The sequence below is a fragment of the Clarias gariepinus genome, chromosome 11 (assembly GCF_024256425.1).
Source record: "Clarias gariepinus isolate MV-2021 ecotype Netherlands chromosome 11, CGAR_prim_01v2, whole genome shotgun sequence".
NCBI lineage: Eukaryota > Metazoa > Chordata > Actinopteri > Siluriformes > Clariidae > Clarias > Clarias gariepinus.
In genome coordinates this window covers 18,679,945-18,697,100 of record NC_071110.1, presented here as the reverse complement: position 1 = coordinate 18,697,100, position 17,156 = coordinate 18,679,945, and the positions used below count along the sequence as shown (strand labels likewise).

At 39.6% G+C, this 17,156-nt stretch overlaps 1 protein-coding gene across 2 annotated transcripts; it reads left to right on the top strand.

Moving 5' to 3' along the window:
- The first annotated feature begins 258 nt into the window (after nucleotides 1-258).
- On the top strand, nucleotides 259-16,917 carry hic1 (hypermethylated in cancer 1). 2 transcript variants are annotated; one of them, XM_053507085.1, is made up of 3 exons: nucleotides 259-390; nucleotides 1,893-2,280; nucleotides 8,950-16,917. In XM_053507085.1, exon 3 carries the CDS (start codon nucleotides 8,967-8,969, stop codon nucleotides 11,175-11,177), a length of 2,211 nt encoding a protein of 736 aa, XP_053363060.1. In that variant the 5' UTR covers nucleotides 259-390; nucleotides 1,893-2,280; nucleotides 8,950-8,966; the 3' UTR covers nucleotides 11,178-16,917. The 2 variants fall into 2 exon arrangements, with proteins under 2 accessions (XP_053363060.1, XP_053363059.1); XM_053507084.1 differs by lacking the exons at nucleotides 259-390; nucleotides 1,893-2,280 and adding an exon at nucleotides 3,450-4,135.
- Nucleotides 16,918-17,156: the final 239 nt, after the last annotated feature.

The following is a 17,156-nucleotide window of genomic DNA, read 5'->3' as shown; positions in this document are numbered from 1 at the left end:
CTACACCTTACAGCTTTCTCCTTAACTGTGTGCTATCTTTAATCACTGTTTCTGCCACCGATACTTATGGCTTATGAATTATATTCCACACTTTGGCGTTAAAAGTGAACTGAAAAACAGCCAGGTGCTGGAGGGCTCACATCTGTCCTTTGTCTAGCTTTGCCTATCGGTGTCACTGAGGTTATCAACAGTTCATCAAGGGAAACTGGAAGTGAGAGACAATACCTCCTCTTCTTTTAAGCTGGACTCCTGTGACTTTGACCACTGTAGTTAAAGAGCAGCATCTTGATCTTGAATAATTCAAAGGGAAAGGCCCTGGAACGGATATCAGTCATCTGCTAAAGTAATTCAAAGGTCAAGGACAGGGAGTGACAAACAGACTACTGTCAGGTGAGTGTCTCTCTCAATGAACAATTTGATTTTTACAGAACCAATGGCCATACTCTGAACATGGCAATACAGATACATAGCAACTCTACTTTTTAATAGAAAAGAGCAAATTTGCTGAAGGCAGTCTAATGTGTCTGAAGTTATATGTATAATTCATAAGAATGCTAGAACTGACCACAGATTATTGCTTAGAAAGTAAGAGCACTACGTTTTGCATAATTCACAACCACAATCTCTACAGCCGAATTTAATTACACATCTAATTCATTTAAAATGACTGTAAAAGAAATGAGATATGCAGATATTTAAAATATTGTGTATCTCTGTTAAATGTTTGTATAAGCTTAGTTCAAACAATTAAGTAATTGACCATTACATAATTACTGATTTGATGATAGCAACATGTTATCAGTTCTCAATATGTGATCAGAGATCTCTCAGAGGTGGGTAAAGAATTACCAGAAGTCTGCGTTTTTAAAAATGCCGTTCCTGTGGTAAGGGTCATAATCAGCCATTATCGAGGTTTTTACAGTTCTCATAAACCTAAATTGCTTAATCTTAATCACTTAAACTGGCATAAATCCAAACCTTCACACATTTAAAGCCAAAAACACTCTAAAACGCAAAAAAGTGTTTCAGTGGTACTTAAAGGGATTATTGAATCTATATTTGGTAATCCAAGTAGAGCGGTTCGACCTGGAACACTTTTTGAAAGGGAAACAACTTATAGGTTTTTCCATCAAAGTTTTTAGTGTTTCCTTGGAGGAACAAGAAACTGAAAGTTTCTAAGACTGTGTAGGTAATTGAACTTTATTGTGATTAAATTTAATGACAACAGCAACAATAAAATTAACCTATTTTAACACACCGGTGGAAATGTCAGCAATAAAAAGCTTTTAAAATAAAAAAATGAAATAAAAAATGTAATGTTACTTATGGTCTTAAGATTGGATTATTTCAATTAAAGAAAAACCAAACTAAACCAAAAACAAATAATAAAAATAAATTATTATAAATTATTTAATAATAAAATTAACAATATTATTATTATTATTGGTATTATTATTATTATTATTATTATGTAAAAACAGTTATTTTTAACTCTTTTCAAAACAGAAAACCTGCAACCAGAACCAAATCTTATATACAATACTAAAACAGGTTTTAAAACACAAAGAGCAAGAAAAAAAGAGTTGTCCTAGGTTTTGGTTTATAAAGGATAAGCACAGATATCTGTAAAAATGTACATTTTTAATGTTGATATACTGTGGAAAAAGTACCACAAAAAATGACACGCAGGCTTTATTAACATTCAGGGGTTAACCATAAATCTTTATATTATTATTAATGGTATAAAAAAAACGTAATACAGCAGAGTGGGATTAAAAAAACGAAATAGTACACAATTTGTCCTTAATACAAAAAAAGTAAAGAGGTGTGACAAACTGTGGGTACAGAGCAGCAGATGGACTATAAACAGCAACAATGTATCTATATTACAGGTGGACAGGATTAAACGACGGATACATTTTGAGAACGTTGTAAAACATATTGAGAGATCAGAGGCTGGGTACGCTGGCGTTCTCTGGTGCGCACAGCGCATGCTTTCACCAGTAGGTGTCGCTGCGCGCGCGGTCAGCAGGTCGCTTAGACTCAGCACCGAGAGGAGCTCCAACCGGAACGTCCGATGCAAACCGCGGCACGTGCGGAGTCAAAAGAGAGCGAGACACACAGAGAGGGGGAAGAAAAAGAAGAAGAAGTGAAGAAGAGCCACACTCCAGCATAACTCAATCAAGCGATCAGCAGAGGACTTTTTGGATATCTGTGGATGAGGAAATCCTGCAGACAAGAGAAAACTCAGCCGAGAGGTCCAACAGACATGACTCCGAGGTGGGTTACAAAAAAAGAGGACGGAGAGACTGCCATGGGTGCCACTGTGGCTGCGTACTAATTCTAATACTAAACAGCATGTCAAATAAGTTGGCTGTTTTTGGACATACTGTTAAGTGCAGTGGTTTGGAATGCAGCCCATGTGTAGCTAGTCTACCTGCGGCGGCCATGTTTAGGTGAGCTCAGTGAGCGCGAGCCCGGTGCGCCGTTACCATGGAGACGACTGAACGCCGAGGAGACATGCCTGCTACTACTATTATTATTATTAATATTACTACTACTACTACTACTACTACTACTACTATTACTGGTATTATTATTAATTTAATTTAATTCGGTGCATTTAAAAAAGGATTTTAAAAACTACAAAATATCATTAAAACTCTAATAATCGGACATAGCTAAATAAACCCCAACTTTTTAAGGTAGCATAGTGCGAGGACAGTTTCCTGTGTGAAGTTGTAGGGCTTAAATTCAGAAGTATGAAGTTCACACATCTGCTGTCACTGTTTCAGGCCAAAGGTGCCTACGGACAGACGACTACGAATCTTTTTATTTTTGCCGGAAAGTTAAATAAAGTCGTACATCGGGCAAAACTGACTCTTTACTAAATCTCTTAGTGATTTTTACACGGTAACAAATCTTACAAAATATACATAATGTGTACAATTCATCTAATGTTTAACTTTACCTTTAATAGGAATAATTACGTAAGTGACGGAAGTTGCTACATATAAGACAACGTTTATCAAAAACAACGTTGTTTGCATGCTCAGAGTGGTTTCATAGCTCATTCCTTAACTTGGATCTGTTCATATGAAATAAATGCATTTATAAACAGATACGGTGTGTTTAAAATAGGCTGTGTACACGGTGTCGAGTCATCAGAAACAGCCGGATTGTAGAAGGTTTAGCCTTTAACGGGAACCAGACGACTGCTTCGGGAACAAGATATTTTACATTACTTTTAGAAAGATCAAAAATGCACCCTGATTCATAATGAGTTAAATCACAACTATGCTTTTAAACAAATGAAGGAACAAAACACAAGCTTATCTTAGATCTCTGTAAATTGTGCTTTGAATTTTATATCAACCCACGAATTTTTCTTTTGCTCTATTTGAAAATATTTCTTTGGGCTATTTAAACAGAATACGGCCTTCGAATAATCATGAATTAGTTCAGTCTGACATCAAGCAACATAAGACTCGCTATTAAAACACAAACCAGGCAAAGCATCATGAGCTCCAGAGTGAAGAAAATACCTCACTGTGGGATTTCACCTGATTTAGGTTTTTTTTTCTGTAGAACTGAGAGGGGTAGTGATATACAGTATAACGCCTGTCTCTTTAAGGCGAGGCAACAGAGTGCTGTGAAGTTCAAGTTGGGGTCACTGTTAGTTCCTGCCCTTGCTTTTACCTTTTGAGTTTTATTGTAGACTGACATCACACACCGAGCTAAAACACACACTGCATCATCAGCTCCATTCGCGTTTTTACATTTACACAAGCGCGCGCACACACATGCGCAAAAAAAAGGAAATTACTACAATTAAAAAAAGCTGTAGGGTACATATTTTATAGGAGGAGGGGAAGAGGTGGAGAGTGAGCAAGCAATCCTGACAACATACAGAGAGAGAGAGAGCGAGAGAGAGAGAGAGAGAGAGGGGAGGGCGAACAACATTCGTAGCAATTAATAATCTTAAAAAAAGAGTTGGCAGTCGTGTGCGGAAAACTGGCATGGTTTTTGGAGGCTGGCAGTTCAGAGTTGAGACGTCAGAAATGCGTGCATTAGAGAGCTGAGATGATCATTACCGGAGACTCAGAGCGGATGGCAGAAGATCTCGGGTATCCAGGTAACCCCTTATGTATATGTAGGCTATCTGTATATATTTACTCCATATCAATTTTTACTTATCAAATGCTTATAAATGTACCTTATCCTTTTTTTAAAAAAACACTGCTTCCATAAGCAGACGCACAACCCTGGCATGCATTCTTGTTTTTCGTTTGTTTATTTATTTTGTATACTCCGACAGAAACTAATAGTGTGTATCTGCATTAGTGCCATAACGAATCATTAAAAAAAAAACTTTTTTAATGTTCACTTTTAGCCCTTTGTTTTTAAATCAACACCACTGTCTAATAAGGTTCTGCTGGATTAATTATTGTTTTTCATCTCCTGATGTGTCATTCGACTCTCATGCGCAATGTATTTCTTTCTTACTTCCTTTTCTTAAAGAAATGTTTCATTTCAGCACATTGCCAAGTTACAAGACACTTCGAGTTTGAGTACGAGTGCATGGTGTTTTTACATTGTAATGAGATTAGGCTAGGCATGGATGATGACTGCTGTTTGCTTTCTCACACACCAAAGCACGTCAAGATTTATTTTCAGTTATTTAAAACTGCTTTCAGTGAATGGAATTAGAACTTGAATAAGATGATGATTAACTCTATTACTGAAACTCTTGTCACTTTATTTTGGTGCGTGTAAAAGTAGTGAAGTGAAGTTTGGGGTCATCACGAGAATGTTTTGTAAAATAAAGAATTAAAGTCTAGAAGAGTTTCTAAACGAGCATATTCATCAACTTATTGACTTATTGTCTGTTATCGTTTATATGGCTGCAGAAAAAAATATGGATTTATGCAATACTTCAAAAAGCAGATGAAATAAATCTAGCCAAAATGTAACTACTCACAGTGGCGCAAAATGACAAGCTGATGAGAAAGAGCAGAAAACTATTTTCAAAGCGCATGACAGAGTGTTTCTTTCACTTAAGACTGTTCGATTTGCATTAGAAGTGCATTTCTTTGCCTGATGGAAAACGTTTAAAATGTGATTGAAAGTGGAACTGGAATGTGCTAAAAGCGGCTGTAGCAGTGTTAAGGGGATTTGTGAATGAACTCGGAGCTCGGTACAGAAAGAGAGGAGCATGTGTGTATGTGTGAGGGACAGAGACAGTCCTACACTTTCTCCTCCGAGCAGCTTAAATGTGCGACATTAAAGCAAAGCTAGACTGTATAAAATAAAGTTTAAGCAATGCCTCAAAGTGCGCATTTCATTTACTGCTCCGTGCTTCTTAACAGAAAAAAACCCACCAAATCCTGATTCAAAAGGTTTTTCTAAAACCTTATTTTGATATTTAGATATAAGACCCCTTTTGCACACATTGTCCTAAAAGGTGTTCAAATGATCGATGCAGGTTTCTTGTCATAACTTATATGACATCAATTTTAATAGTTATATTAAACGAAAAATGAGTTACCATTTCCACACGTATTTTACAAATATTGGTTTGTTTCTTAATTTTTTTGCGAATTTTGTATTTTTAGAAAACGTGATTTTATTTAATTTCATTTTATTAACTTTTTAGAAATATTTTTCTAGGGGAATTTATGCTCGAAAACATCAAAAGCAAACGAGAGAACTTTTTCTTTAATAGTTTTGTTCCCGAATGAGACATTTGATCAGCTGTTACAGCCTATAGTTTTCTCGGGCTGAACTATAAAATAGTTAAAATACTTAACAATACAGTAACACTTATTAATTCAACCTGTAAAAACTCATTAATAGGCGTTCAATTACATAACATTAGATATGGATGAAATATGACTTGTTATGGATATAATGCAATTAACTGAGGACAAAATGAATCTCAATGGGAGGATGGATTTGTGGTCAAGAGCTGATAGACAGATTGAGGGCGGAAAGAGAGAGAGAAAGAGAGAGAGAGAGGGAGAGAGAGAGAGGAAGTCAGAGGGATGGAGGTACAGACAGACTTTAATTCCCTCACTTGTAGACCCCTGCCTCAACCCAAAACCAGCCAAGTGACAACACAGACAAAACACAGGGCCTAATGAATACCAAACCGTCCAAAATAGGACCCACGGGCCGTCCTAAAGTAAGCGCATGGATCATACCAAATATAGCAAATTAGTCCATCACACCCAGACTATATAATGGGAACAAGACTATTATCATTTTGAAAAGGCGTTTCGTTACTATATCATAAAGCACACGCTTCTTATATACATCATCTTGACGTTTACACTTATTAAGTCTTTTCTAATATCTAACGTCTGTGTTTGCACCTGTTTACTTTTTGCAGGTAAAGTGTTTTACTTAACGGGATTCAGTCAAGCAAACAATACTGATCTGAAAAATTATTATTAGGATTAAGATTAAGACAGTGTAATTTGATCGTTGGGAATAATTTTAGAAATTTGAAAGTTAAATGTAAGTTATGAATATATAAGGAATTTGCCATTCACTCGTTGGGGGTTTATTTTCGGCTGCAGAAGTCTTTAGAAGAGCCACATTCGTCTAATCCCGGGTTGTAAGGAGCACAGGGGACGTGTACAGGAGGATGCAAGTGTTTACTCGTGAAGTTCAAACAAAGCTTTTTAAACATGATTTACTTCAGCTACCGCTTCCCTTTTTGACTCGACGCTGTGAGCGCCTGACAGAAAAGAGGGGATGTTTAATGCCTCAATCGACAAAAAAAGTTACAAGCGATTTTTATTTTTAATCAGATTATAATGCAGCTCTTTTAAATAGTGCTATTTTTGCATATTCTTTTTAGTCTATTTCTATAAGCAGTGACACACACACAAAAAGAGAAAACATGACAATAAGTCATGATTTTTTTTGTGTGATTTTTCTCCCCCTAAACACAGTCGTTCTTAAATGGGAAAGCTATGACCCATTCTCCTTTCGCTTTACAAACTATTACACCTGCCAATGATCAAATGATCATGAAATAATCAGCCAGGCTCGGGGATTGCTAAGGAAATTACTCAGGCAAACCCCAAGATGTTTTTTTTTTTTTTTTTTTTAAACAAAAGGGATCTGAGAGAAATGCACAAGGAGAGCATAAGATACGACTCAGTATTAGGTCACTTGTGTCAGTGACCATAGCATTGCATTCATCTGCATTACAGTTGTGATATAAATACAGGTGTAGGTTCAAATCTCAGAGATTTCTGCATTTAAACGTTTTCAGACGTAAATGTTTGTGGAAGAATTATTGCGAATGAAACACAAATGCGTAAAACTTTGACCAGTGTAGTCTAATGCTTTAAAGCATGTAAAAAAACAGCGCCCTGGGATACAGGTGTACATGCGCTCTGGGATACAGGTGTAGTATATACCTAAAGATTCATTATTGTCTTTATAGTATCACATCATTTTTTTTGCTTGTTATTTAAAATGCAGATTTGTAACGTATATGGTTATCTAAAAATGTCTCTAGAAGAAGAGTGGATAATTATGAGAGCTATTTTAGGAGCGTGCCAATGCGTTTTCGTGCAGGCGCACTTGATCAGGGCGCGCGCGCAGTAAAGCGCGTCGCGCGGCAAACTGCCTGTGTGTCCAGAGTGCAGCTCCGTCCGTAGGGAGGTGTGAGGGAGAGATCCGTGCATCTGATAGCTGTATATTTACTCTCATCTCATTTCGACACGTTTGAATTTGTTTCCATTGCGTCATATAAAACCATGATGCTCCAGGTCATGCAGGCTCCTTAACATACCGACTGCGTTTTTGTTTTAATGAAAAGTTTATATTATCATCTAACTGAACGGTAATCGTCTACTAAACATTGAGGGAAAATAAATCGAAGCTTATAAATACAGACTTCCTTATTTCTCTCAAAAAAGCGATCATGCAAAGTCATAAACAAAGAGAGGATGAACTAATGTCGGAATGGCTATGGCTAACCTTATTTATTTAGCTGCCGGTTTCCCATCGCTGAAGTCAAGCCCTAGGGGACCTCAGAAATCTGTTTTATCTTGTATACAAATTACACGTACTTTAGCAGTCTAACATATCCTGATAAAAGTGTTTATTTCATATAATAGGGATTTGTACATTTAATATAGAGTAGAAATGTCTTTTTTGTTAAACATTCCTGGTAATAATGATCATTTTATATGTACTGTTAATACAGATTAGTTTGCACCCAAGCCCGATGCCCTATAATTCTTATAAGATTTACAGTAAGCTTGTCTGTAGTTCCTTATTTGACCGAGCTGAAAGGGAGCCGACTGTCCTATCTTTCATTGGACACATTTTTGTCCCTCTGGTTTATACCTGCTGTTCGTCACCCTTGCAAAACCTTCAGTAAGACTTTGTTTAAAACTTCACACACACACCACCTCTGGAATGCTTTATCAGGAAGACAGCAAAACGAAAACACATTTATACTGCCATTTTCCACCTTTTTTTTGTATTGTTACTGAGGGTTTGAACAAGTACCTACATATCCAGCATTATGTCCCTTCTCATTTATTAAGAGCTTCATTTAAAATATTCATTTGCAATTTTTTTTGCAAGGACAACATGAATGTGAACCACACAGGTCACATTTGTGCTATAAATCCAATGCAATTTTAGTTTTATATATTTTATTATCTGCCAACCAATAATATATGTAGACCCTCTCAGGTACTTCTCAGGTAATAGGCCTCCAGTTGTCTTTTCAATAAATACTTTTTAATAACACTTTTATTAAACAAGACATTTTGGCATAAAACTAACATCCTGAGGTGTCAGTTTACTGTACTGTTTTCCAGCTGTACTTTGGAGTTCAGCAACATTTTAAAAAACCCAGCAGTGTAATAGGGTTCATATAGAGGTTTTGGTCTGAGCATTTTTTTCTTACTGTTTCAGGTGGTGGACTGAAGACAATGCTGGATGCCATGGAAGTCCCAAGTCATGCTAGGCACCTTCTCCTGCAATTGAACACGCAACGCACCAAAGGCTTTTTGTGTGATGTCATCATAGTTGTCCAAAATGCTCTCTTTCGTGCTCATAAGAACATTCTGGCTGCCAGTAGTCTCTACCTTAAATCCCTTGTTGTCCACGACAACCTCATCAACCTGGACCATGAGATGGTGAGTCCGGGTGTTTTCAGAGTCATCCTTGACTATATATACACAGGACGCTTAAGTGAAGGTGACCCCACTTCTCCCACAGAGCCTAACATAGGCGCAGTGCTAGCAGCTGCTAGTTATTTGCAACTGTTGGACTTGGTAGCCTTGTGCAAAAAAAAGCTAAAAAGAAATGGGAAATACCACTTACGGCCCACGTCTGGGTTTTTGCCTTACAATAAAATGAGCCCCAGTGGAGTGCTGGGGGGAAGGCTGCGAGTCTCCACTCCGGTAATACAGCCCTGCTTTCCTGGTGGGGTGATGAGCACACCACGAGGCCCATCATTGGAGGATCTACCACCTCACTCTCTTGCCCCCCATGTAGGAGAGCTTTACGCTCCAGTTCCAACACAGGGTCAGCAACCCTACCCTCATACTCAAGCAACCCTGCCGCCACAGCCAGGTCTACGTTTGCCCTCTTCTGACAGGAACTGCTCACCCATATATGGCCTAGACCTGTCCAAGAAGAGCCCCAGCTCCCAGCAGCATTCTACACATCCTCATCTGAGTCACCATAACGAGGAGCCAGAGGGGGAACTGAGTCACCGCACAAGCCCTCTGCTAAGCCCGACTGATGGCTCAGGGAAAATGGAGGCTGTGCACCACACTGGCTCTCTTACACCACGGTCTTTTCCCCTCCTCAACCCACTCCCCCAACTCCCTCGTTTTCAGCGTTCAAGTTCCCAGGGCCAAGAGGCTTACCCCTGCCCTCCAAGCCCTGAGCCCTCAGATGAACAAGGAGACCGCAGCAGGGATGGTTCCAATATTTACCGCTGGGTAAAGAATGAGCCTATGACATACAGTGTGGAGGATGAAGATGACGATGACGAGGAGGATGATAGTGGGGGCATGGGTGAACAAGATAAAGATCACCAACATATGAATCATCACAAAAATAGTGAGGAGAAGTTGAATATAAATGAGGCAGGCTATGACAGACCAGTAACGTGTGATGGAGAGGAGGAGATTGGCACAGGTAGTGAGGAAACAGGCAGTAGTGAAGGCAGGCCGTCTCCCCCTGGTCCCCGTGGGAGGTATCATATGCCCTATGAACCAGAGAGTTTTGGAGATAACCTATATGTGTGCATTCCATGTGGTAAAGGGTTTCCCAGCTCTGAGCAGCTCAATGCCCATGTAGAAACCCATGCAGAAGAGGATCTCAACCATGTCGGAGAGCTTGAAAACCCAAACAGCAATGGCACTGACAAACCTGCCAGCACCAATGGACCCACAAACATAAACAGCACAGGCAGCCTTCACAGCACCTACCCAGACAGTAAATCAGGACAGAACCTACATCCACTAGGGATTGGAGAAATGATTCGGCCATATCGCTGTGCCTCCTGTGACAAAACCTACAAAGATCCGGCTACCCTAAGACAGCACGAGAAGACCCACTGGCTGACTCGTCCGTACCCCTGTAGTATCTGCGGCAAGAAATTCACCCAGCGTGGCACCATGACCCGCCACATGCGTAGCCACTTGGGCTTAAAGCCTTTTGCCTGTGATGCCTGTGGCATGCGCTTCACTAGGCAGTACAGGCTCACTGAGCATATGCGTATTCACTCTGGTGAAAAGCCATATGAGTGCCAGGTGTGTGGTGGAAAATTTGCCCAGCAGAGAAACCTCATTAGTCACATGAAGATGCACAGCAGTGGAGGGAATGGTGGGGGATTCATATCTGATGGCAAGCTGAAGATGGACTTTTCTGAGGGTATCTTTCCTCTAAGTAAGTATGCAGCTGAACATCTAGGCCTAAAACAGGAGAAGGCCTCGGAGCTTCTCGCACAAGCGTCTCAGCAGTTGCTGGCAGATGCCAAAGCAATGGAGAGCCTTTATCCACTGACCAAACTGACAGCAGAACACCTAGGCCTCACTCATGATAAGATGGATGTCCTGCCGCTGCCACCTGCCTCTCAACAGCTCCCTGCAGAGGCACGCACCATTGACCGCTACTCCCCCAGCTAGAGAGGAGACCACCAATCCTGTCTTCCATCAGCAGAGATCAGCTACCCAGCTATGACACATAACTAAATGCCTGTATGCTGCCCACAGTATTTTAACTCTCACCTCAACTTCAGTGAACCTGCACCTCAAACACAGGAGAAAAAAGACCTTTAGTAAGAAAAATGCACATAGGATGCATTGACTGTTGAAAGTGCCTTTCTCTACACATTTTGCAGTATAGCCATTTTTTTTAAAGCGAACTGTGTTATTTATCATTTGCTCCAACCATGGACACACTCACATAACAGTGCAGTATTTATATAGAAAATAATATCCTTTTTATTCAAATTCCGAGCCAACCAGTCAATTGAAAACCAAAAAAAGAGACATTTTATTTATTTTATTTTTTTGTATGTAAGTAAACCCAAAGAAAAAAGGTTACAAAAGAGTACCCTTAACCTGTGTAATAAGTGTGACTAGTGTATATAGAATAAATAACAAAGCACATATGAACAATTTTCAGGGCTTCTGACCAGGACGGAAAAGGGATTCTGGGCAAAAGAGAAAGCCACATCTTTGGAATTTTGTGATAATTGGAGAACTCTTTGGAATACTGGATATCTTCTGTAAATCAGTTTCCTGCTTTGCTGAGTAGCCCAGCATTCCCATGCAAAAAGGGAGCAACTATGCGAAGCCAGTAATTGTTCCAGCACTTTGGTAAAGTGACTTAAGCTTATCTATGCATTGATACAGTATATGTCCCATTTTGTAAAGAGAATATCCACGATGTCACATATACCTTGAACTATTTTTGCATATTATATCCCACCCCTTTACAAGTGCCTTCAGAGTGGATGTTTTAAAAAGAATAAGCAATTCCATTTGAATGCATATTATGGTGCATATACCAATCATGCCAGTAATCCATGATTGTAAATTTATGTTCATCTAGTGAGATAGACTAAGCATGGGTGTTGCCTTTAAAATCGGGTAATATTTACAATTCAGCATTGCAGCCCAAACATTCTTCAGGAGAACACAGTGAACCCATTAGAAAGCCTCAACAACACTCAAAACCAAACAAATAGCAATCGAAACAAAAGTTTTTTTTCCAAATCCAGTGTATATAAACTCTAATCCAAGTAACGCACGTTATTTGATAAATAATGAATCTAATAGCGTTTAAAGTAAACTTCCATAATCAGAGAATACGTCACAGAGCGCTGCATAGGCCCACTCATGGTGTTGTTGCTTTCAGGTTAACATGTGAAGCTGTTAATGTGACAGCCATACAGATTAGACATGGGGCACTCTCCCTGACACTGATAGCATGGATAAATCTCAGCACTCTCACCGCAGCTGCTCCTCTCAGGATAAGCCCTGTGAAATCCCCAATTCTCTCAGACTGCTCGCGCTGTCTGTCAGCTTGATCCCGGATTTCATGGCTGCTAAGCAGTCTTGTGATGTACACACTCCTGGGATCACCCCAAGCGCATGGCCCCTGCAATCCCCCCAGAACACACACACAAAAAAAAAAACCACTTTTACCGAAAAATACAAGCAGCTCACCCAATTTTGCAAAATCTTGAAAATGTTTTATAATGTCACATATCAATATTATTTATATGCACCTGTACCTTATTCTTATATACCAATGATACTGGGAATCTTCTTTTTTTCTTTCTCTCTTTTTTTTTTTTAAAGGGGAGTTTGTTGACCACTATTGACATTTACAACCTCAATAGGTAAATGTGAAGACTTTTAAGCCATAAATGCACTGTGATAGGAATAATAACCCTCCCAGCCTTAGTGATTATACTGAACATGTTACAATGTTGTAGGCAACTTAAGTACACTGCCTTCTAGAGACTGTAGCATGCCATCATGTTGATGTTTCTATTGGTCACATTTGATCGATTGACTCTTAAACCAAAGAGAAGTGAAACTGGTGCTTACCTCAGGACCTGACCCATCTTAGTATGGGGACACAAAGTTAGGAAATAGCTAAAAGCATGCACATACGAGTGTGCACGCACACACATGCGCATACACACACACACACACACACACACACACACACACACACACACACACACAAACATTCTTAAGGTAGATTTGTCCTCTTCAAACCTGTGGTTATTTCAATGTGTTCATGTTGTCAATTCTTTTAAAATATTCTCTTAAGTATTCACAATGTTTCTGAATAGTTTACTCAACTGTGTTCCATTCATACGTTTTTCATGAATATTTATGCGTGAGCACCTGTACATTTTCCTGTGTGTGCAGCACAAGTTCGAACACACCCTCTTCCTCAGAGCAATATCAATCCTTAGTGTCAAATGCCTTGCTGTATATAAAATGCTGTGTGTTTATCAATAATTTGCTCCACTGATAAACACTGGGGTTGACTTGGTAAAGAAGAAGCATAGTTTCTAAAGTTGACTGACCCATGTTCAGGGTGTGACTGAAGGAGCTTCAGCTGAAACCTTGGCCATAAAGCAGGACTGGGTTCCCACTTAGACTTTGTATATACTGACTATCAAACCACACACAAGAGACCAGTGTGTTTGGGGTTTAGAGAAATGCTGTGATTTCCCAATAGGTTTTAAGTGGATAGCTGACACACACACACACACACACACACACACACACACACACACACACACATGCAGTCACAGTGTAAATGGGCCACAAATCTACTGACTCAAGCCCGCGAACAATATTACCACCATCATAACAGTAAAATCAAAGACCGCAGATGTATTAACGCACATAAAAAATGTGGATTTTAGTCCCGGGGATATAAATTTCGCACTCGCGTTCTCTGCCATTAATTAAGCACCTCTGGTTGACTGTCTTTCTTGATTTTCCTACAGCCAATTTTTTTTATCCATACCCTTTCCAGAAACTCGTATTTCAGTAACTTCTAACCCAGTGAGAAATCGGGATGGAGAATTGTGGACATGTAGACATGAGAAAGGTGACTCGGTTACCTGCATAGAGAGAGCAGAGCGAGCATGTGTGTGCTTCAGGGAACAAAGCAAACTTGAGCAGGGGAAGTGCATTTTCTTCTTGGTCGTAGTAGTAAACAGCCTGTGTATTGTGGTTCTGCTCAACGCTATCTAATGCTAGTAGAGAGGAGAGAAAAAGAGAGAGGGAGAGAGGAAAAGAGAAGTGAGCAGAGGTTGGGGATTCCAAGTCTTGTCCTGATTATAAAAAAGTAATCTATGACTCCTTTCCATTCAGAAAAGAAACATGATGTCTGGCCTGCTTTACATTTTCTATCGCTTCTTTTTCTTCTTCATGCCTTTTTTACTCTGGACAGAGGCAGTGTTTGACAGTTTACAAAGAGTTGTTAACTCTCTGGTCACTCTTCTTATCCGAAGAGTGGGCCAAGTGTAGAAAAGCGAAGCTTGGGAGATGAAGAGAAATATCTGGAACAATACACTGTACTTACCATACTTTATAGACCGGTCCAAAAGAAATATTCTTCTCAGTCTGAGGAAGCTCCCTCAGTCAGAGCAGAACCCAAAGCTTACTGATGCCAGCCTTAAAGTTTATATGGACAGAATCTACTCAGCAGAAGAGCAGTATAAACATCCAAATCAAAAGCGTATTACTGTGTTACTGCGGGTGTTTAAAACATGGCCTTTGTGCTCCTACCAAATGCTTTATTCTTGCTCGATTCTGTTGCAGCAGATTCAAAGATGAACATGTGCATGTTGCTGAGAAAATCTTATCTAGCCCTTACCACAGAGATCCTTAAAAATGTCTTATTCATAATATGCATCAACCCCCCACACTTCTGCATAAAAGTAGTCAGTAGTAATCTGTTTTGTTATCCTTCTATGGGTATGCAGGCTGACACTTGACTTTTTAATTCAATCCTTTGGCAGTGTGCTGTCTCTTTTCTGTATGTTTGGGACTTGGCTGATTGGGAAATGACCCATAATGTACCTGCCTATTCGCCTTGCAGTTTAGCAAGAGAGAGAGCGCGAGAGAATGTGCTAAACAGCGTGTGATCCTTGACAGATTTTATTGCACTCAGCTGTTTTACATTGACTCATAAAAAAGGGCACATTTCTAAAGAAATCATCGGCCCATGATTGTTCCTTCTCCGTGGCTGCTCACACCACTCCCTCTGCTTCTACCCACACCATCTCCAGACTAACTCAGTACTTTCTTTCACTTCTCTGGAAGCACCTTGGATCCCTACCCACTCCCTCCCACTGGCTGACCCAGAGCTCTGACCACAAGCCCACGGCCACACCTTCTGATGAAGTGGCGTCCAGCTGCTCTTCTTGCTGAAGAAGACAGTTGTCTAAATGTTTATGTGAAAAACTAGTTTCTTTTTCTTCACGCCCTTATCACGTTCCATGATAAACATGAAGGCATGTGTTAAGATTCTCTGTGGGGCTAGATGAGCTAGATAAACAACTGACAATACTATCATCTCAGATTTACTCAGAAATCGTGTCAAAAAGATAAAAGAGGGAGCTTTGTGACTGGAGAAAATGGATGATATAAAAAAGACACCACAAGGGAGAGTACCTGTGGGACAGGTTTGGACTCTTTAATTTGGCTCTCAGTATTCAAAGTTCAGGACAAAGTTCTTTCAGGTGGTGCAGGCTCTTTTTTGTTGTTGTGGAGTAGCATTGAATGACTGCTTAGTGAACTGGGTTTGCATTTCCATTTTAAAGTTTGTTCCCTGAGAGTCTGTATCATGTTACCTGGCCTCAAATTATTACTCTATCTTCCCACAAAATAAACTGATTCTCCACAGGCTTACAGCAAGTCAGTCAGCCAGGTTGGTGTGCTCGCTCTGCTGAACATTCTGCTTCTCTGAAATGGACAGAAGAGAGTCCTGATTAGCAGATTAGATCGAGTCTATAAAAAAGCTAAATAAAAAATGGTCTTCGGTGCCCTTACATTCATTGGCCTTGAGTGCAGCTTCGATTCAGCCAACTGGGGAATTCAGCCATGTAAACAAAGGAAAAGTTTAACACGAGGAGAATGGCAGAGCAGAGGGCCTGATTTTATCGCAATGCTGATAGTCATGCATGACCACATGCGTGTGCGCGCACACACACACACACACACACATACACACACACACACACACACACACACACACACACACACACACACACACACACACACACACACACACACACACACACACACTATAAAGCTAGATGGCAGGCAGCCCTGTCACTGCTCTGTGTTCCAGATTAGGTCAGATTTAATTAGGCTGCCCAGTTCCTTTTGGAGTGTCACTTTGAGTTTAAAAAGCCATTACTAAAACACAGGCTGGGTTACTGATGGGGTGAAGCAGAAATCAGACCAGCCAGAACATTGCTGAGACATCTGGACACTCTGCACACACACACACACACACACACACACACACACACACACACACACACACACCTGTACAAGTTCATATATGTGGACACACACACACTTTCTTTAATAATGGTTCGAAAAGACATAGCTAGACGACAAAAAGAAGGGAATAAAGAGGGATGACAAAAAGAAAAGCAAGCCAGTGTATAAACCAGACGTGTAACAAAAAGCCTGAATAAGTTACTGTATTAGATAGAAAGGGGGAAAACCTTACTGTGGATGTTCCCATTGCTTTCCAGCCAACTAACACACCAGCATGTCTGCTTTGATTTCAAGGGTCAACATCACTTCTTGTTCTGAACTTTTTTCAAATATAACACAATGTAAGACACAACTTTCAAGTGCTTTCTTGTAAGATTGATGTGAATTCACAACCAAAAAAAAAGCAATACAATTAAAACCAAACAGTATTTTTTTTAGATTACATTGTCAATATTGTTTTCATTTTTACAAAATTGCTTTTAGTGAAATGAATGTATTTATTGCATGTCTTTTTTTTTTTTTTTTTTGTAAAAATACAAAATTCTGTTGTGGGGTATATGTTATTTTTTGATTAGGCTTTTATTTGTTTTAAAAGCCATTGTGAAAATTTTG

Bases quoted from the DNA above. Each gene is read 5' to 3' on its own strand.
- hic1 (XM_053507084.1), top strand. From the start codon at position 4,084: ATGATCATTACCGGAGACTCAGAGCGGATGGCAGAAGATCTCGGGTAT. The intron at 4,136-8,949 runs GTAACCCCTTAT...TTACTGTTTCAG, and splicing joins AGAAGATCTCGGGTATCCAG to GTGGTGGACTGAAGACAATG.